This window comes from Onychomys torridus, chromosome 7, assembly GCF_903995425.1.
Source record: "Onychomys torridus chromosome 7, mOncTor1.1, whole genome shotgun sequence".
Taxonomy (NCBI): domain Eukaryota; kingdom Metazoa; phylum Chordata; class Mammalia; order Rodentia; family Cricetidae; genus Onychomys; species Onychomys torridus.
The window spans coordinates 58,490,935-58,513,316 of NC_050449.1; the positions used below are offsets into that span (position 1 = coordinate 58,490,935).

The 22,382-nt window shown below is 44.3% G+C and overlaps 1 protein-coding gene across 1 annotated transcript in view; it reads right to left on the reverse strand.

The window, feature by feature from the left end:
• Window positions 1–535: 535 nt before the first annotated feature.
• Window positions 536–22,382, reverse strand: part of Hacd3 (3-hydroxyacyl-CoA dehydratase 3) — a 34,793-nt gene continuing 12,946 nt past the window's right edge. Inside the window, exons 3-11 of the mRNA XM_036192589.1 lie at window positions 21,119–21,192; window positions 20,302–20,466; window positions 18,588–18,639; window positions 15,241–15,351; window positions 12,377–12,504; window positions 7,167–7,279; window positions 5,724–5,830; window positions 5,034–5,165; window positions 536–2,059 (exon numbers count right to left, since the gene is read on the reverse strand). Coding sequence (XP_036048482.1) covers window positions 1,983–2,059; window positions 5,034–5,165; window positions 5,724–5,830; window positions 7,167–7,279; window positions 12,377–12,504; window positions 15,241–15,351; window positions 18,588–18,639; window positions 20,302–20,466; window positions 21,119–21,192 — 959 coding nt within the window. The 3' untranslated portion in view covers window positions 536–1,982. The remainder of the gene's footprint in view (window positions 2,060–5,033; window positions 5,166–5,723; window positions 5,831–7,166; window positions 7,280–12,376; window positions 12,505–15,240; window positions 15,352–18,587; window positions 18,640–20,301; window positions 20,467–21,118; window positions 21,193–22,382) is intronic.

Genomic DNA, 22,382 nt, shown 5'->3' on the forward strand with positions numbered 1-22,382 from the left:
GAATATAATTCAGCTTCCAAAATGTCAGCTTCCTAAGTCCTGACATTTCTTGGGTTCCATATTAACTTCCTAGTTTCTGACAATGACCAAGGTTTGCACCTCAGCCGGGTTCTGGCCAATGGTTCTGAGAGAGCACTGACAGAAGAGTCCAGCTTCCAAAAGCAGTGTCTCTGCAGGGCTCCCCTGGCCGCTCTGTGACTGACTGCCGTCAGCACTCCCTCAGGTGGGCTTCAGCCAGTCACTGCTCATGGTTTATCGTGCAGAAGTACTATGCAATACTTTGCCTACACAAAGACTTATCCATTTGAAAACCATGAGACTAAATAATCTTTTTTTTTTTTTTTTTTTTTTTTTTGGTTTTTCAAGACAGGGTTTCTCTGTGCAGCTTTGCACCTTTCCTGGATCTTGCTTTGTAGACCAGGCTGGTCTTGAACTCACAGAGAATGCCAGCCTCTGCCTCTCGAGTGCTGGATTAAAGGCGTGCACCACCACCACCCGGCAAGACTAAATAATCCTTAAACACAAATTATTAGGATTTTGACTGTAAATGTTTTAATAGAAATACACAATCTTTCACTTTCTCAGACAGCAACAAAGGGGATGCTAACTAGAACATGGGATTGCACAATGCTGCAGCACAGTTAACTGCAAAGCTGACCTGCCCGGTCGGTGCCACAGTCAGTGGAAGGAAGGCCAGAAGGCAATAATAGCAACAAACGTGGACAGAAGCTGCAGACTTGGAAATACTCTTCCATGAGATGAGGTGTGTCAACCCAGACAGTGCACCACTAATCCACTTCGGGCTCACTGAGACCACACAAGTCTTCTTTCCCCGGGAACAGTGGGAGTGGCAGATCTGATGCTCCACCCTTCAGCTCCTGCTTCTGGTGTTCCCTCAGCACTCCATTTCCATGGAATGTGGTAGGGAGTCGTAGATGTCTTGTACAATGACCAACCCTAAGGTCTAGATTTTGTTCAGGCCCCCCTTTTAGGGGGGTTTCCTGCAGGAATCCTGGTTATTTCCCAGCTCAAGTTCCTACTGCACACAAGTTCAAACAAACAAACAAACAGACAGGAGTTTGAAGTTCAAAAAAAAAAAAAAAAAACAGTCTCACTGGTCACTCAGAGAAATACACAAGTAAAGGGATGGAGCTAGTCCAAGAGTTGGAGACTGTGCACAGGCTCCACTGTAACAGCCGACTGCTGTCTAGCTCCCAAATCTATGTTCCCTCCTGACCCCTGTAGCCATTCATTCACATTTGGAACTTATAATATCAAGTGTTTTGCAAGTAATGCTCCCTCTTTCTCCAGTGTTGCAGACAGTTCTGATTTAGCTAGGAATGCAGCATTCATGGTGTTCCTAGGTTCTGATTACTTTCTTTAAATCACTCTGCCTCTTCGATGCCTGTGCTGGTAAGTGCTATAGAATGAATGTCTTTAAGCCAAATCAAGTACAAAGTGTTCTCCAGTCCTACTCTGACTCAAAAATGTTTAACCAATGACCAAGTTTACCTGATTTTCAAAAAGTCAGTTCTACCCCCTACACAAGTAACTTGATATAACTAATATATATTAGGTTCTGCCTGGGCCACTTTTGACAATCTTCAGTGGAGAAATGTAGTCTTGTGTTTTTTCTCACAAGCAATAGCAGAAATACCAAGTCCTAACTGTAAAGGTAGACAGTACCTGTGGGGAAGAGCTGACTGACATGAGAAGGTGTGGGCCAGTCTAGCTGTCATTAAATACATAAGAACGAACCTGTTGTCAGATATCAGACATCCATGTCATGCAAGTACAACACTAAGGTAAAATACAGTAAATTCAGGAATGTTACTGGGGAAAGGAGATAGCCTTACTTTAAAAAAAAAAAAAAAAGAAAAGAAAGAAAGAAAAGAAAAGAAAAAACTTTTACATCAGTACAAGAAAGTAAAACTGTAAGAATCAGAATCTCTCAAACCGGCTCAAAGCTACCAAATTTCTCTTTAGTGGAGCTTTTTCTTTTTTTGTCCAAACCTCCGCCTGCGCTGTTTATAAAGGTGACGAAAATTAATATATAACCCTGTAAAAAAAGAAAACACTGATTAGAAAAGTCTTTGTAACTAGAAGTCAAGGTACCTCACAGCACTGAATGCTCAGATACATCTTAAGAACCCACCAGCGCCGGGCAGTGGTGGCGCATGCCTTTAATCCCTGCACTTGGGAGGCAGAGGCAGGCAGATCTCTGTGAGTTCGAGGCCAGCCTGGTCTACAAAGCGAATTCCAGGAAAGGTGCAAAGCTACAGAGAAACCCTGTCTCAAAATAAACAAACAAACAAACAAAAAAAGGGCTGGGGATTTAGCTCAGTGGTAGAGCACTTGCCTAGCAAGCGCAAGGCCCTGGGTTCGGTCCTCAGCTCTGAAAAACAACAACAACAAAAAAAAAACCACCCACCAGCAGTATTGCACTGAGCTGCCCCAGCCCCAGCCCTCAGGGGCTTACAGAGCCATTCCTTATGCTCTGTCATGCAGGCTTAGACAAGGATAAATCCTGTAGAGTGAACAACCTCTACATTTAACTTTTTAATCATCTATCTCCTATAATCTGTTCATCTGACTGCCTATCATTTTTTGAGGCATTTTAATATTGATATAATTATCAGTACAGTTTCTTGAACTTCATCAATTATATAGGGGTGAACTTTTTGTCTGTTTTTCCTCTTACACATTTAATGAAATGCCCAAATCAAAAAATGGAAGGCTATTCAAGAACACGTTTAGTAAGCAGCAGTCTGGAAGTACAACACAGTGAGGAAACAGGATTTCAGAGTCAACAGTGAGTAAGTTTTGTAGCTTTGCCTCACTTCAGTTCCCTCATCTGTACAACAGGGATAAAAACACTTCACAGACTTACTGTGAAAGAATGGTGTATAAAAAAATTCCTTGACCAGGCTGGAGAGATGGCTCAGAGGTTAAGAGCACTGGCTGTTCTTCCACAGGTCCTGAGTTCAATTCCCAGCAACAACATAGTGGCTCACAACCACTTGTAATGAGATCTGGTACCCTCTTCTGTGTACATAATAAATAAATCTTTTTAAAAAATTCCTTGACCTATGAACATACACTATCTGGTTAAAACCTGAAATTGTCAGTTTGGGATTTACTTCGTTTTGAAGAAGAATATATACATATCTTGCAAAGTAAGCAACAGTAACATGAAGGAAAGATAATAGTCAGTGCACATTAAAATATTCTACCTTTTCTTGGAGATAGGGTCTTACTCTGTTGCCCGGACTAGCCTTGAACTTGAGGCAGTCCTGCTGCCTCAGTCTCCTGCTGCTGTGATTACAAATGTGAGTCACCACACAGGATTCCAACTTTCTTAATGGATCCTGGGGGCATCCTAAGGGATGTAGGTCTACACTAAGTGACAGACCACTAGGCTTTCTAACTTCTCGGGCATCTGTACTGTCCATCTTGCCGTTCAGGGTGGCAGCCTCTAAGAGATCTTTATGATGTCTCTTCTCCAGGTATTTCATACCTTGCCAGTTTGGATAATGGCATGAATTTCTGCTATTAGGTTATAGAAGGTGCTATGGCTTCTGGTTGTCTCTCTGATCACCTCTTCTCACTCAGTAAAGACATGTCAGGAGCAGCCACATGGAGAATAAGCTCAGACCTAATGCTCCGGCCTATGGAGAAGGTCCAACCTATGCAGTCTACAGCACCAACAGGCCTCAGAGTCTATGAGACCAAAAGCACCTCCTAGGCCACTTTCTAGCTCTCAGAAACTGATAAAATATGTGCTTTTCAGCTGCTAAGTCTTACTAATTTGTTACTCACCAAGAGAACTAGCACATTGTCAGTAGCTGAACCTGCTGTTACCAGCAACATAGACAGCTATGCGTCTTTAAGTCTACAAAGTCAAATGTAGCAGGTGCGGTAGTTAATGTAACCGGCCCTATAATCTCACAGAGTGGCATTATTAGGAGGTGTAGCTTTGTTGGAGTGGGTGTGACCTTGTTGGAGGAAGTTTGTCACTGTAGGAGCAGAATATTTGTTTCTTTTTTTTTTAAAGATTTGTTTATTTAATGTATATGAGTACTCTAGCTGCATATATTCTTTTATGCCAGAAGGAGGCATCAGATCCCACTATAGATGGTGTGAGACACCGGATGGTTGCTGGGAACTGAACTCAGGTCCTCTGGTAGAACAGCTAGTGCCCTTAACCTCTGAGCCTTCTCTCCAGCCCCCTAAGGTTTATTTCTTGTTCCCATTAGTTCTTAACTTGTATGAATTATTCTGGAATTTGTATTTTAGACAAATCTAAATTACTGAGTAGGTGGTCATGATCATCAGGAAACATTCCAACAACCTCAGGGGCCATCACTACCTCCTTCCTTTGCCACCAGCTCTATTTCCACCTCGTTTTCCCCCTCCAGGAGACAGGGTTTCTCTGTGTAGCCCTGGCTGTCCTAGAATTCACTCACAACCTCAAACTCAAAGATCCTCCTGCCTCTACCTCCTGTGAGTGCTAGAATTAAAGGTGTGCGTACCACTGCCCAGCTTATATTTCCACCTCTTAACATGGGGATTAGGAATTGCTGTACTACTCAAGTAAATGTGCCAGGAGCTCTATTTGAGCTCTATTTCAGTTTTTATTTTGAGACTCGGCTCAAATTCCTGTGCTTAAGCAACCCTGCCTCAGCCCCCAAGCAGGTCAGAGTACATGCTATCTCCTGGTGCTCTAGAAGAGCTCCTTAGCTGTTCATCAAGAGATAACCTGAGCTAGTTCCCCAATATCCGTATCTCCCACAAACTCCCAGTGACCAACGCAGTCATAGTTCAGCTACTCTGGACCTGAAAGAAAAGATCTCCATGTGCAGCATACTCTCCTACCCAATCTGTTTTCACAAAGAACCCCCCCCATCCCTCCCACCCCGCCACCGCCACTCTTTCAGAAGTAGAATTGTAACAAGGATGCTGGAAACTGAACCGCCTAGCTACGCTGTCTAAAACACGACAGAAATGTGTATGTATATATAGTTAGTACTTACCTAAGAATAACATTACAAGATAAACCTGAAGGAAGAAGGAAAATTTGACTTTCATCTTCACTGGATATGGCAAAGTAAAACTGAACCTTCCTGACTCGTTGAATACTGGAATGGACTGGATCACTGCCACAGCTGGAAACAGACAGACAGTGAGAAGCAATGGAACAGGTGCATGAAGCAACAGCCTCTGGGAGCTCAGGCCTCAGTTCCAGCCTGAGGCTTCAGGAGAGGTTTCCTCCTCCCTCCAGCCCTCACATTGCCTCTACTCTGTCAATAGAGACAGATAAGAACAGCCCTAGCACTGGGCTTCTGTTTCCTCACCTATAAAGTGGGGGAAGAGAATCCCTGCTTGATCCACTTACTGCGGGCTTGTCAGAATAAAATGAAGTTACTAACAAGATCTCACTTATAGAATACTAAGAATAGCATGCAAATAAAGCATGGGCAGCACATGGGCAGCACATGGGCAGCACATGGGCAGCACATGGGCACCCTGCTCCAAATCTTATGAAATGAGCCCCGTGTCTCTGGAACAGTACACAAAGTATGGAAAGAAGCCACTGGAAAGAAATCCCTTCAGTCTTAACACCACCCTGATTAGACTAAGGCTGGCAGAATCAGAAAACTGGCTTTTAACCCCTTAGTCACCCCTGGGAGCTACACTATGAGACCTAAAGTTTCTAAAAATACCTTCTGACAAGCATCCCATAGGGTATAAGGGAATCCACATAGTGTAACGGAGCCATGTGAGCACCTTCCAGTCCATGTCGATGCAGGTAAGCATATAGAAGGGGTACCTATGGAGAACAGTGTTTAGTAATGACAGCCACTGCAGGTTCTGATCATTCACAGTGCCACCCGCAGCACATGGCTTCAGAAGAGAATCCGAGTCCTGCGTTAGCTGTTCACAAAGCCCCCGTCGGACTCCATTCCAACTCCGTCCACACAAGATGTGAACTCTACTGGCAGGCTCAGTGCAGTCTTCAAGGAACCCTTTGTTCAGCTACATGCTGGATGCTTAGAACCTTGCTGGCTTTATTCCTCCTTCTCATCTGAGTTCCCAGTGGGTAGAGATGCCATATTCTGCCCCTGAATAAATGAATGGTTCTAAAAAATTACACAAAAAGCCTCTAATCTAGAATCAGAAATGCTCAGTCTTAAAAGAGACATCACACTAGGAACACATGCCTTTAGTCCCAGCACAGAGGAGGTAGAGGCAGGCAGATCTCTGAGTTCAAGGGTAGCCTGATCTATAAGGAGAAAAAAAATTTTTAAAGAAACATCACGGGGTTGAGGATTTAAGCAGTAGAGCTAAAAAAAAAGAAATTCATTTCTTCCCAAGTAGGAAATGATAAAATCAAGGACTTTGAATGTGTTTCACACTTTTGCATCCAGCATGCCTGAGGATATAGACCCAGGTACAGGTGAGACATGGTTCAAGCACCCCTGCCTCTTTCCACTGCACCGTGACCTCTGTCCACCTGTCACTGTGCAAACCCTGAGCTGAGGAGGCAATCTGCAAAAGCTGCATTGCATGTGACTCGGTGGGAAAAGCAGACACTGTGTATGATGTGGTTAAAAAAGGAACACAACTGGACAGACTTTTGTTTTTGGTCCTCAGTCTATAGGTCAGGCTGACCTCAAATTCATGGCAATCCTCCTGTCTCAGCCTTTGAGTTCTGGAATTACAGGTGTATACCACTATACCGGACACTGAATCAATTTTTCAAAAGGGGTATTTTATACTGACAATTCAGAGTGGTAAACAATGCTAAGCTAAGGTCAAGACTTGAATACTCTTGAGTTAGCGCTTACCATGCCTCAGGAAGGCTCTCAACTAACCCCATCCACCTGGGTTGCTGCTTCAACTTTGTGCTCCTCCAGCCTTTTCAAGTATTTCCCTCGTGGATGGGCCTTGGGTTTTTGCAACACAACAGTGAGACCTTGAAGTTATAGTACGATGTGTCTTTCATTCTCTGGTTCTCTTTATTCCCTACAGCCTGGACTCCAATCAACGCAGAGCTTGCTCATGTAGCTAGAATTCTCACATGTATAATCCTAGTCCCAACCACATGAAACTTCCAGCCAAGGCAACAACATCCACTCTAGAGAGGGGCAAGCATTTCTACCCACCTGAAAATTTCAATTGCGCTCCATGAATAAAACACAAAGAAAACCACAGCTTTGTTTTGCATTTCTTCCATGGTGCCAAAGATGATAAACAGAATAAAATTTCTTCCAATAAACTATTAAAAAGACCCAAAAGAGAGAGAAAATTTAAATATTGTGTGTATCTATATGTGTATATATGTACATATCTGTCTGCATACCCACAGTGTATGCATGCATGTACCTACAAATACCCCCTTATTTTAAAGTTTTTTTTTTTTTTTTTTTTTTTTTAATGTTTTACTGTGGGGGCAGTGGAAATGAGTATGCTTGCAGGAGTCAGTTCTTTCTTACCACCTGAGTTGTTAGGCTTGGATTGGTCCCTTGTTATAATATTAGAAAAATTATCCAAACCACTCTTTGTAGATAAATAGGTGCTTTTCTGTGTATATAAATATATCATCTATATAATGTGTATATTAAAGTGATATGGAATATGCCTTCCCAGTGAGAAATCACTCCACCACTTAGAGATTAATAAAGGAAAAACCCTTTAGTAACATTGCAAATTTTGTTCTGGCTAACACACAAAAGGGACCCAGGCCTGAACAGAAACCCCCCATTTGCTTATAGTTTCAGGTATCCAAGTTATACTTTGAGCACGTTAAACATGTTTCACAAAGAGAGCAATCTTAAAGTTCAGTTGTTTGGACAAATGGGGAGATTACTAACGTAAAAAGACAACTGTCAGAGTTGTCTCCAGGCAACCAGGGCTGCTTTACCCAGACAGCTATTGCCCAGGGTCATCTGCCTGCCTGGCAGAGCACGCTATTCCCAACAAGAAAACCAGGAGCATTCCTTTAGCTAACTTCTGCTTTGTGTAACTTAGTATTTCCTAAGCAAGTTTAATAGATCCTTAGAACATCAGGTTCTTATTCTGTTTCTCCAGGACCAAAAGCACACATACATACATACAAACACAATATAAAGGATACTGCCAATGAACATTGGTCCACAGTAAGGAACAGCAATACAAACCCAGTAACTGCTGTTCTATGTGTAATGCTGTCCTGTGCTCAGCACTCCACTGCTTGTCCACACAGCCTACTGCTTGTGTACGTGTTTACATAGTATGCTATTTCATGGAAATTTTTAAAGGTGTGTGTGTGTGTGTGTGTGTGTGTGTGTGTGTGTGTGTGCGCGCGCGCGTGCCTGCCACTTGTATGTGGGTGCCTGTGGCAGCCAGAAGGCAGAACTGAATACTCTGGAGCTCTTACGGGCGGCTGTGAGCCACCTGATGTGGCTACTGGAAACTAAACTCAGGTCTGAAAGAGCAGTGAGCACTCTCTCCCGCCCCTGTGGTCTGTCGGTCAGCTTTGTAGAACTCACACTATATGTATCATTCCATAACTTGCTTTTGTATTTCCCAAACTCTTTAGAGTGGCTAAAATACAAGAATGTACCACCACACCCAGCTATCACCTCATTTCTTTAAATTGTGGTAACATACACTTAACCTTTTTTTTTTTTCTCGAGATGGGGTTTCTCTGTGTAGCTTTGGTGCCTTTCCTGAAACTCACTCTGTAGCCCAGGCTGGCCTCGAACTCACAGAGATCTGCCTGGCTCTGCCTCCCAAGTGCTGGGATTAAAGGCGTGCGCCACCACTGCCCGGCTATTTTTTTTAAAAGACAAAATTATGCTATGTAGTCCTGGCTGGCCTGGAACTCACAGAGATCCACCTGCCTGTCTCCTGAGTGCTGGGACTAAAGTCATGTGCCACCACACTTGGCCTTATGGTAACCACATACAGTTCAGTTGTATCAAATACATTAATGATGTTGTACAAACAGCACCACAGTCCATCTCCAGAACTTTTTCATCTTGTAAAACTGACACTGTGACTCATTGAACAGTGACTCCATTCCCCCAGCCTTTTGCAACATCATTCTACTTTCTGTCTCTGATTTTTTACTATTCTAAATACATCATATAAGAAAAATGGTATGGCAATGTCTTTCAGTGACTGGCTTGATTCACTTAGCACAGTATACTCAGGATCCACCCATGTTGTAGAATATATCAAAATTTCCCTTAGCATGGCAGGTGGTGGTGGCACACACCTTTAATCCCAGCACTTGGAAGGCAGAGGCAGGTGGATCTCTGAGTCCGGGACCAGCCTTGTCTAGAGGGCGAGTTCCAGTCAGGGGTACAGAGAAATCCTGTCTTGGGGGGGGATTTTCCTTAGTTGTGAGACTGAATAATATACCATGTTTCTCTTTACCATCCAGCCTTCAACAGGCATCTAGGTTGCTTGCACTTGTCCTTACTATAAACAATGCTAAGTTTTGCCTTTTTACAAAGCTTTACAATTTTCTTAGCACATTCCAAAACATTTTGATTGGAACTGAATTTAATCTATCAGTAAATAAGAGACCATCCCTATGATACTGAGTTTTACGATTAAAGAAAATTGTCTGTATACTTTCTGTGTCCTCTTCCTTCCTGTATTGTAAGTTGTTCACTAATTTTCTCTTTAGCCAAGTCTAATATACTTCTAAAATTATTAAACATTAACCTTTGATCACTATATTTTCATTAATAGAATTTCCACTTCCCTCTTTTTCAAATCTGCTTCCCTTCCATATGTTACTGTCTTACTTCCAGCCCAAGTAGTCAAGTTCTCCTTACACATGAATGTCTTCTCACTTTTATTATTTTTTCTTTTCCGAGACAGTGTTTCTCTGTGTAGCCCTGGCTGTCCTGGAACTCGCTCTGCAGACCAGGCTGCCTTGCAGAGATCCGCCTGCCTCTGCCTCCCATGAATTTCTATTCTCTCACAGCTGCAGTTCCTATGGCTGGCTGTGTCCCACAGTCTACTGTTTCTTGTACACAATTTTTTTTTAAATTTTTATTTATTCATTATGTATACTCTCATTACAGATGGTTGTGCGCCACCATGTGGTTACTGGGAATTGAACTCAGGACCCCTGGAAGAGCAGTTGGTGCTCTTAACCTCTGAGCCATCTCTCCAGGCCCGTACATAATGTCTTACTTCTGCAGGTTTTATGATCTTTGTTTGGAAGCCTCTCGTTTTCTTTGGAAACAAATCTGTAAATTCTTTGAGGCTTGACAACAATTTTTTTAAAGATTCACTTTATTTTTAATAATGTGTATATGCCTGCAGGTGCTCTCAGAGGCCAGAGACACAAGATCCCTTGGAGCTGGAATCAAAGATGATTGGGCAACCCGATGGGGGTACTGAGAACCAAATTCAGGTCCTCTACAAGATGTTCTTAAACACTGAGCCGTCTCTCCAGGCCCCCAAAGGTAATTTCAACAGAAGAGGTTTATTTGCCTCTTTAGGAGTCTGAGGGTAGCAGCAGCTGAGGACTGCATTAAGGTGTGTAACCTGAGGAGACAGGAATTCCTATCACAGACCCTTCTGGAGGACTCGAGGTCTTTTGCGGTGAGACAGGTCTCAGCAGCTACTCTAGGCTGGCCTTGCACTCAAACCCTCCCGTCTTAATCTCCCAAGTGCTGGCGTTATAGGCTGGTGCCACCACGCCAGCTCACAGACAGTACATCCCCTTCCTCTGGAAGGGCCACCACTTCAGACAGAAGGGTTTGCTGACAAGACTGGGGGAGAGGGACAACATACTCACTTCACCTTCACAAGCGGCTCTCGAGTCTCTGCTCTACGAGGGAGGCCCTCACTTCTCTACTTCACATCTCCTCCACCTTGTGATAGTTAAAACTGAGGTTGTAAGTTCTGTGGTTTTGCAGATGGGTATCCAGCCCAGCTCTGCACACCCAAAGCCACTTGGTTTTTCAGCCGTTTCATCACTAAGAGGGGCATTTCCTTCCTCTGTCTACATTAGTAGCACACATGTTCATCCACCCCCTAACCTGCCAGGTTTCCTCAAAAAGAATTCTCTACAGTGTTTTCACAAAGCCACGTAAACATATTTTGATGATTTTATACAGAAAATGTTTTCCATCAAATCACTTCAGCTAAGTCCTGGGCCTGATTCCTTCATCTTTCCTCAAAGAGCAACAAGGAAACACCTCCCTTGCCTCCCAGGCTTTGGTCTCCATTGCCTTATTATTCCTGCTCAGTATCCAGGATCTGTCACTTGAGTTGCTCATGTGCTCACTCTGCATTAGAACCCCTCAATATATGTTAAGTGTTCCAGTCCACCTGCTGTGGCAATTCGGCCCTGTCAAATAAGGCACAGGACCATGCTCGGACCCAGAGGCTCACACCCACTGTGTCCTAGTTAATGGCACTTCCTAGATAGATGGTGATTCTGAGCCTGTCCCTTCCACCTGGCCAAAAAAAAAATCAACTTGAGTTCTTACTTATCATGGTTCTTAACATACAGAACATAATATTCCTCACTACTGTATCACACACTATCCCGTGACTTTTTAAACTAAGTGGACAGAAAAACCCATAAGTTATAAAGTCTGCCACATGAACTAATACTCTTATCATGCACCTGACCCTGTGAGAACACTTGGCTGGAAAGCACATGAGCACACCGGGCACATAATCAGCACTGAAATGAGACCAGCAGGGGGACCCAGCTGCTTGCCTCTGCAGTTGGGCAGTGTTCTTCACAGTCTGTGTCCTGCTAAGAAGCAGGACAAGGAGGATCAAAGACCTTGGTGCCCCGTTCTTGACAGTAACCAACTGAGGCAACATAGAGGTATTGGAGGGAACAAAAAAATCTTTTCTAGTTACTAAACGTTAGAAGCTAAAGCCACCTATGTATACTGCCGAGAGAGCAAAGAGGCAGAATTCCTTGTTCAAACCAAGAAATCGGCTGCTCTGCTCCTGCTGGAAAACCAGACTTCCTAAAGTTCTCCATAATGTCGTTCATGAGAGTGTGATAAACAACAAAACAGGCCAGCATGGGAAATAACAGTGCTTTAAAGTTTCCCTCAAGGCCAGGCGTGGTGTGCACACTTTAGTGCCAGCACTTGGGAGGCAGAGGAAGAAGGATCTCTGAGTTCAAGAATAGACTGGTCTACAGAGCAAGTTCTAGGACAGCCAGGACTAGAAAGACCCTGACTTTAAATAAATAAATAAACTTCCCTACAAGCTGAAATAAAATGGTGCCATTCTATGTAATAAATGTGTTTAATAACTGAGACATGGCGAATTATGCCCTATCTACTGGACACATACTGAAATCTTTCGCTCCTCACTCTCACATTCAACTCCTCAGTACCTGGATTAGAGCAGGCAGCACTGGGGAACTCGTGACGCCGATGGCGGCATTGAGGGTTTCCACTAGCGCCAGCATCTGGCAGAAATACATCATGTCAGCCACGGTGTGGAACGTGTCGTAGAAGGACTCTAGAGAACAAGCACACATGACCCGTCAGTCCACCGCGAGTTCTAGCAGAGGCCGTTCCCAGACTAGACCGTGCCTGACAGGAAAGAACTTGGGAGGGAAAACAGACATGGAGTCAGGTTCATGCTTCTAGCCTAAGCCAGGACAGGCTTCAAAATTCCCAAAGAAAGAGCTCCCTTCATCTCTAGACCGTGAACATGAAGATGCCATGTCCCCTTCTCTTGGTTAGGAAAACAAAAAGGCAAACCTAATTTTCATTCTGTTACTAGCTATTGAGAAAGAATCGATGTACGGGACAAAGTGCTGATTCTTTTCAGAGCATCTCCTGTTCTAATTTAAATCTCTACCATCTATATACACAAGCAATGAAAAATTCAATTACACATAGATGCAGAGGTAAAATTATTAACTAAAATTAGGCTTCAGGAAAGGCTGTGGCCATGGCTCAGCAGTTAGAAGCACATATTGCTCTATAGAGGACCTGAGTTTGGTACATGGCACCCTCATGGAGAAACTCACAACCACTTATAACTCCAACTCTAGGAGATCCACCTCCATCTTCCTGGCCTCCAAGGGCACCTATATTCACTTGCACATATGTGTACATGCATGTGCATACACACATTTTTAAAAATAAAATCTTTTAAAGTTATTATTATTATCATTATTACTACCATTTTTAATGCGTTTGGCAGTTTGCCTGTGCATCACTTGTGTGCCTGTTATCGTAGGAGACCAGAAGAGGGTATCTGATCACCCAGAACTGAACTTACAGACAGTTGTGAGCTGCCATGTGGTTCCTGGGAATCAAACCCAGGTCCTCTGGAAGAACAATCAGTGCTCTTGACCACTGAGCCATTTCTCCAGCTCCTAAAAATAAAATCCTTAAAATTAGAAATCAAAAGCCTTAACTATGTTTGTAGATTTAGGGCTCATAATTCTGAGAATTCTGAGAATCTATCCTAACGGAAAAGCAATAATGGTATTTAAAGGCCTGATTAATACAAGGTTGTCCTCTGAAACATTTCTAAGCGCGTTACTCTATAAATGGTTTAAATAGCTAAGAGTACAGAACGTTTAGTAAATTATTTGATAAAAATTAAATGTCCACTAGCGGCCGCGTGAGGCTGGCACATGGGCAGCACTTTCTGAGGCCTGTCTGCACACCAAGCCTCCTGGACACGCTTTCTGCGTTCTTCCTTGCAGCACCCTCAACCAAGCACCACTGACGTTCTAGGTGGGCCACCTTCTGTAATGCGTATTGCAGAAAGAGGGGGACTCCCAGCCCCTGCTACTGAGTACAAATAGCACCCCTAAATCACCACAACAGCGATAACTATCTCCAAATGCTCCCAATGAAACCAAAACCAAACCCCAACAACAAAAAAGGAAAGAGCCAGGCAGTGGTGGCACACACTTTTAATCCCACCACTCAGGAGGCAGAGGTGGGTGGATCTCTGTTGTGGGATATTTGTACACTGTGTGAACGTGTATTGCTATGAATGGTGTAATAAAGAGTTAGATGACCAATAGCTAGGCAGGAGAGGATAGATGGAATTTCTGGGGAGAAAGAAGAAGAGGAGAAATCTAGGTGCGCAGATTATACCAGCCAGACACCAGGGAAACACTGAAGAGGTCGGACACATGGTACAGAGTAGAGGTAATCAAGCCATGTGGAAGAACATAGGTTAATAAAAGCAGGTTAATTTAAGTTTTAAGAGCTAGTTGGGAAAGAGTCTAAACTAAGGCCATGCTTTCATAATTAATAGTAAGTCTCCGTGCCATTATCTGTGGGCTGGTGGTCCCAACGAAAAAGTACCATTATAGATCTCTGAGTTCGAGGCCAGCCTCATCTACAAAGTGAGTTCCAGGATAGCCAGGGCTACACAGAGAAACCCTGTCTTGAAACAAACAAAATACTCTTTATGACATTTAGCATGCGTGCATGTGTGTATTGCTTCACACATGCCATGGCATGCATGTGGCTGTCAGGACAATTTCCGAGGTCAGTTCTCTCCTCCTACCATGTGGGTGGTGGGGGAGATTTTTAGGCTTGGCAGGAAGCACCCTTACCTTCTGAGCCATCTTGCCAGCTCTAGACCAGCAGTCTTAAGAACACTCAGAATTCACCCGCCATCTTAGGTTGGACAAGGCAAGCATTTGCGTATCCGAAGGCCCCTGCTTTCCTTCCATGTGGCTTCTGATAAAGCCACACTGATAACAGAGATCTGAGAGTAGCCGCACCTGAGACTTCTTCGTTCTCATGTGACCACACAGAGGCCTCCAGTCACAGGCAACTGTAAAGCCCCGGTGGCTTTCCTAGCCTGCCACTGTGCTGTGCAAAGTCCAGTGTTGGGGGCTGGAAAGACAACTCACAGTTCCTCCTCCTTCAACAGACTCCCCAGCTAAACAGCTCAGCTGCCATGAACTGCAGATGGAAAATCCAGGGCCAAACAGTAGGATGCTCTACAAGAATTCATTTTTCTTTTCAAACAGTTTACATTTCCTATTATAGTTATATTTCCCCCATACCTACTTTACAAAAGAAACTGAACTTTTACATCGTCTACATTCAAGCTATTCGAAAAATGCATTCTAATCTTTTTTTTTTTTTTAAGATTTATTATATATACAATAATATATATAGGCCAGAAGAGGGCACCAGATCTCATTAGGTGGTTGTGAGCCACCATGTGGTTGCTGGGAATTGAGAGCTACCTCAGAAATGTCATACTTACCTTTTCCCAAAATAAAGAAGCGCACTGTCAGGTTGACAAAGATCCAGGAGAAGCCCAGAAGCTGCACAAGGTTGTACATAAACAGGTACCCTTTCTTCAAGCTTGTAAGAGCTGAAAAGCAAAGCAGCCAGTGAGCTACTCAATACAACCCCAGAGAGAGGCTGGGTGGTTCTAAGCTCCACACAAACACCTGGCCCATGTCTTCCTAGCTTGGGCTCCCTCTCCCATAAAGAAGACACTGCCTGCCAAAGTGCATGTTTGCCAACCTCCTTCCATAGACTTGGCCACCTCGGGAGAAAAGCACCACCCCTGGCAATGAACATAGTCTACAGGTTCTTCTTCTCTGCAAGTTTTTAAAGATTATGCAGGTCAAACTAGCTCACTAATAGAAACAATAAATGAAAAACGAATTCTGACATGTGGTCATATATTTATTCATGTAGCCAGTCCTGGCTAACAGAGTGTGCCAGACACCATGAAGAACGTTATGGGGACACGAAAACAGTGAAAGTGTAACACTGCCTCTAAGAGTTTACAGTTGGTTGAAAAGCCACAGTTTTTTGGGGCTGGAGAGATGGCTCAGAGGTTAAGAGCACAGCCTGCTCTTCCAGAGGTCCTGAGTTCAATTCCCAGCAACCACATGGTGGCTCACAACCATCTGTAATGAGATTTGGCGCCCTCTTCTGACATGAAGGCATACATGTAGACAGAGCACTGTATACATAATAAATAAATCTTTAAAAAAAAAAAAAAGCCACAGCTTTTCAAAGAGCATCTTCTAAAGATTTACAGGTGAGGGGAAAAAAAATATTAGGCAGGGGAAATGACAGCAGGTGGGTCTCCGGATACAACAGGATCTGAGCTGTACTTGGGCAGGATGAGGAACCAGCCAGAGGCAGGAAGATCTCTCTACAGAGCAAGGGTTGTGAAGGTCGTGGCCTTACAGCCCCTCACAAGAGGGGAAGAAAGGATGAGTCTCAGGCAGAGAGGAGGCGCTCAGCTTTTGTTGCTCCATGCCAAATGTGGCATCGATATTCTCATCAGCACTTGGCTGATGTCCAAACCACCACATTTAATAGTGTGATCAAACAAAAAAGCCCATCCTACAGGGCCCAAAAATAGTAGACTTAACACACTTAATCAAACTTTTCTTCATAATACAAAAATGTACACTTCCTTCCCCAGCATGAAAAACCCAATCATCAGGAAAGTATGAATTTTGAAAGAACAGCTAAAGCCTTGTCTAGCATCCTAAAATCCAGAAATATCTTATTTTTTTACTGTCTGAAGTTTAAAACACTAAAAAAAAAATTAATGTAAATATCAAAGGTGGCCTTTAAAAAACAACTTTATTATTGGGCCAGTCATGTTGGTGCCCCACACTCTGGAGACAGAGGCAGGAGGACAGCTGTGAGTTTGAGGCCAGCCTGGTCTATATAGTGAGTTCCAGGCCAGCCAAAGGCTATTTTGTGAGACCTTGTCTCAAAAATTAAAACAAACACACAAACAAAAAACCGGTTGTTGTTGTTGTTGTTGTTGTTGTTGTTGTTGTTGTTGTTGTTGTTGTTAGGGGCGGGTGCATGCGGTGTGGCTCAAGTGGAGGCTCCAGAGATTGAATTCAGGTCCTTGCACAGTGGGCGTCTTCATCAAGCTGCCTTCTTATGTTGTTCTTTGCCTCCACTAATCCTCTTTAGAGACTATCTTTTCATTCTTTGAAGACTACTTCTCTAAATTAATGGCCACTAAAATCCTTTTTAATTTTTTTTTAAAGATTTATTTATTTATCATGTACACAGTATTCTGCCTGCATGTGTCCCTGCTGGCCAGAAGAGAGCACCAGATCTCATTACAAGTGGTTGTGAGCCACCCTGTGGTTGCTGGGAATTGAACTCAGGACCTCTGGAAGAGCAGTTGGTGCTCTTAACCTCTGAGCCATCTCTCCAGCCCTCAAATCCTTTTTAAAACACCACACACACACACACACACACACACACACACACACACACACACACTCACACACACACACACTCAGAACCTTAATGTATAAAGGACAAGATCTGTGTCAGTTAAAGTGGAGCTTCTTGAAACACTAGGAACCCTTGAGGTACCCGAGAACACAATCTGAAACCACTTCTCTAAAGCTGACTCCCTCCTCACTTATGGCACGCCAAATAATGCCCTTGAGAAGGTTTGATTCAGGATAGGCAATGAGCCTCATCTCGTTCTGTTGTTCACAGCAATTTTCCACAGTCCTGTATGAGCCTACCACTAGAACACCAGTACTTGAGGACGGTGCCCACAATTAACTCACCAGCCCCCACCTAGAGCTGCTCGGTGCTTTCCAGGCAGTGTGTGTAACAGGCAGCTGCTGCACTATCACAAAACCATTATATATTCACTTACAGACCTTCTTTCTAATAAACATTTGGTTAGATAAAATGAATTTTTTCTAAGATTCGGAATAGCTGGGCAGGGTGGCAGGCATATGCCTTTAAACCCAGCACTCAGGAGGCAAAAGCAGGCAGATCTCTGGGAGTCCAAGTCCAGCCTGGTCTACATATTGAATTCCAGGCCAGCCAGGACTACAAAGTGAGACCTTATCTCAGTAATAATAATAATAATAATAATAATAATAATAATAATAATAATAAATTAAAACTGAATAGGGGCTAGAGAGTCAGCTCAGTGGCCAAGAGTACTGCTATTGCAGAGGATCCTGGTTTGGTTCCCAGCACCCACACCAAAGCTCACAACTGGCTTTAATTCCAGTTTCAGGAGATACCATACCGTCTCCTGGTCTCCTCATGCACCCCACATGCACATGGTACACAGACACACATGCAAACACTTCCCGTTTTGAGAGCTGATAACCACAGTCATCTATGGCACAGCCTCACAGACTTCAAGTGAGAGGAGACACCAGGCTGCAGGTTTGGGTGCCATCTGCCCCTACTCTGTCCAGGAGACCAAGGTTCTTGTCTGCTACAATAGCCTTGGTTTACTCAGACAAGCTAGTCCCAAACAGAAAAGAAACATCTTTAAAAGTGAGGCTTTGCCGGGCGGTGGTGGCGCAAGCCTGTAATCCCAGCACTCGGGAGGCAGAGGCAGGTGGATCTCTGTGAGTTCGAGGCCAGCCTGGTCTACAGAGCTAGTCCAGGACAGGCTCCAAAGCTACAGAGAGAAACCCTGTCTTGAAAAACAAAAAAAAATAAAAAAATAAAAGTGAGGCTTTAATGTGCATGCATAACTTAAAAACTAAACCCAGACTCACTCAAGCACTCATCGGGTGAAACCCCCCCCCCCCACGACTCTGTCACGGTCAGCCGCGGCCACCTTCGGCCACTTACTCTCAGGGGATCCTTCGCTTTCTAGTCTGAGCTTATTTAGGCGTTCTTCCTCCTAGAATTTAGACAGAAATTTCCAAGAATACAAGTTAGAACTACCGTGTGCTTACCAAAGGCCAGGGGCCAGGAAAGAGATCTGCACCCCGCAGGCCACCTCCTCCCATTGTGTTCCAGGTCCTGCTGAGAAGACTGTCCCAGATCACAGCTTCAGCCTTGTGCATAGGACACTTACTAAGCCAATGGCTAATATGCCAGTTTCCAGACTGCCTGGGACAACCTTGTACCCTTTGTAGACTTGTTAGAGCACCAAGGAACAGTAGCTCAAGGCAGGAAGTGCTATTTCAGACTTCTTTTTTTTAAAGATTTTAATTAGGGGTGTAAATGGGTGTGTGTGTGTGTGTGTGTGTGTGTGTGTGTGTGTGTGTGTGTGTGTCTTCCTCCATGTGAGTGCAGGTGTCAGAGGAGGTCAGAAGAGGGCACCAGATCCCCTGGAGCTGGAGTTAGAGGGGGCTATTAGCCATCTGATGTGGGTACTAGGAACAGAACTCAGATCCTCTGCAAGAGCAATACTTGTTCTCAACCACTGAACCATCTCTCCAGCACCCCCATTTGAAACTTCTACATTTCTAATATAAGGTGTGTTTGTTTGTTTGTTCAGAAGCTAAGATCATGTCCAACTTCAATGTAAACCTACATTTAGCTTAATATACAAACAGACACAAAGTTATATTTTTAAGTATATGTATGTGTGAGTATGCACACCTGTATTTCCTCACTGTCTGTGATCTGGTTGCTAATATCACTCTCCAAAAATAAGACAGCTTGGACTAGAGAGATGGCTCAGTGGTTAAGAGCACTAGCTGCTCTTCCAGAGGACCTAGGTTAGATTTTCAGCACCCACACGATGACTCAAAACCATTTGTAACTCTGGTTCTTGGGGATCTGATGCCTTCCTCTGGAATCTGTGGGCACAGACCTACATGCAGACAAAATACCAACACACATAAAATGAAATGAAAAATGTAATTAAAAAAAAGATGGCTCCTTAAAGAAACAGTTATTCTAGGACTGAAGCAAAGGGTATATAAGCTGGACCTGAGGTGGAATACAGAGTGCCAGAAAGTAAGAAAGAGTGAAGAGAAAAGAAAAGAAAAGAAAAATCCTACAATGGTGAAGCTTTTTGAAAGACACACTAGGCCAAGTGAAAGAGCCTCCAGGGCCACAGCTGGAATGATTTGAGCGTCAAGAACAGTGTCAGGTTATAATCCTATGCATAAAATAATGGAAATGACTAAATAAAGAAATGAGAGAGAATAGGGTAACTGTAGAAAAATTTCAAACAAATGGTATGGAAACATATCTCCCTACTCTGAAAGTGTGATCCACATAGTGACTTCCTTCCAAAGAGTACAGTGAAGAACAGGGAGAGGACCCTGATAAGCATTGCCTTGGCCAGCAGTGCTCTGACTTTGAATCTATGTATCCTTGACTTGTGACAGGAATGGTATTTTACCTCTCCCCATAGAAACCATCACCTTAGCCTGGCCCTGGGGTAAATACCGTATGAACTGAACCTCAAGTGAAGAACCCACCACACTTCCAGGATGAGTACTCTACAGTTGTGTTCCCAGGCCTTCAATCAGTGTAATGCGTCCCCATTCTATCAAACCCTTCTGATTTCTAGCTTCAGTAACGAGGGCTCAGCATGCTTATTCACCTTGGCTCTCAGCTCCATTTCTGCATCAGATTCATCCAGCCAGCGATCAAAGTCAGGGGCCAAAAACAGCGGGCGCTTCTCCTGCTTGGTGAGCCTCTCCCACCACTGACTCACCTTCTTCTGGACTGTGATGTTCACCTGCCTCTGGGTCAGCCTGTACACCGGCTAGAGAGAAAGTCAGAGTGTGAGGGCTCCTTCTCCACACACTGATTGCACCATGCTCGTGTGGCTCCATGGAGAAGCTGCATGGTGCTTCCTCCTTTTCTTCTCTGCTTCTGCCAGGGCTGACTATCTGAGCTCCCTCAGAACAAGCACAGGAAGATTCATTAACCCAAGCCCCCAAGCAGAAGTATGAATCCAGAATCATCAGCTTCCTAAGGCTAAAAGAAGGAAACTGCTTCTATACTCCCAGCATTTTCTTTCAAGACCAGCTAGCTACCTTCATCCTTTGTGCTTACTATGATCCTTACTGCCGGAGTGACTGAGTCTCATGACAACCTCATGGTGAGGGCTTCAACCACTGTCACCCTACTCCCCGCTACCATCACTAAATAAGAGAACACCAGAACTGGAAGAGATCTAGAGACTTCACCTGAGCCCTCATCTAACACATGAGAGAAAATGGAAGTTCACATGACAAATAATGTGCAAAACCAGATGCAGCTCGGCCCCCAGCGTTCCCACTCCTCTAACGCCGGAGCTCTGCTCCCGATAGAACGGCATGGCCCCTGCTCTCCATCCTCAGGTCCCTCCCTTCATTTCACTCAGCTACTGTGTGCACTTTCTAAATGGAGGGCCGAGAAAGCAGAGAACATACCTCTGGTTTCACGAGGTCTAAGAACTCCAGGTGAAATTCATAGACATTGTCTCCTTTGGCACCATGTCCCTGGGCTGCAAATAAAGAATGTGGAGTTTTGTGATTTGAGCAGAGCAAGGCCACCCAAAAACCAGCCTGCTACAGTGCTTTGAAAAAGAAGGCAAAAGTTAACAGTTCCCATCAAAAGCATGGGAGCATGGGATCATGGAAGCCTAAGGACAGAGCAACTCAACAGACGGATAACCAAACCATGCGCAAACTTGAGTTCTGTGGGTGTACTTACGGTCTGTTTGGGACTATTTATGCTCCTTAATACAGTCTGGAGAATACCCAGAACAATAACGGGGCGGGGGGGGGGGGGGACGAGGACGAGGAGGAAGAAGTCAGAGGCCCAAGGAGGCACATAGACAAAATTTATCTCTCACATTTACTTTGAGTCTAAATCCTGAGCAGAAAAAAATCGGGTGTGTGTGCCACCCTGACTGGGTTAAGGCAGGCCACAGGATTGGGATGTGGAGTTCATGAGTATATGCCAGCATGCACCAGGCCCTGGGTTCAAATCCCAGTACAGAAACAAGGATAGAGTCAGGGAGTGGGGAAGAGAGGGGGAAGCAGACAGAGAGAGAGACAGATAGAGATAGGGGAGAGAGATGAATGAGAGAACTACAGGGTATACAGAAATGCTAAACTATCTCAAAGACAGTTCTAATCTAAACACCTTCCATCCAGGAACACAAAAGGAAGGCAGGAGCCGACCTGTCCTTTAGCAGTCCCAAATGCAACAGAGCAGAGGATGGGCAGAACTGAGGGGACAGTCCCTGAGGGGGCCACCTCATCCCTGACCCAGGATAAGGATCTTTTCCCAGATCAAGCAGACTCTTTGCCCAGGTGCCAGTGACCACTAGACCCAGCAACTCCCACGGAACACCCCTCCCCTTCCCCTTCTGCTCTCTGCTGTTTTCCACCTGGTTCCCTCAAGGTTTCTCTTTCCTCCTCTGGCCAAACAGTACAACCTGTTTAATATTTGCTGGTGGCTATTATACGCTAAGACCATACATCCCTTACGGAAGAACAGCTTTAGGCTAAGCCCTAAAGCCTGCCCTACGCCACAACTCTATCTTGAAAAACAGAGCAAAGCCAGCCTGGCTTTGTGAAAGTACACCATGGTGGGTGGAACTGCAGGTAAAATGGAAATTCCACTGTCCAATAACCCCAGGAAGCAAGGCACAGAAGCTCATGTACTTGAGAGGTAGACAGTAGCATC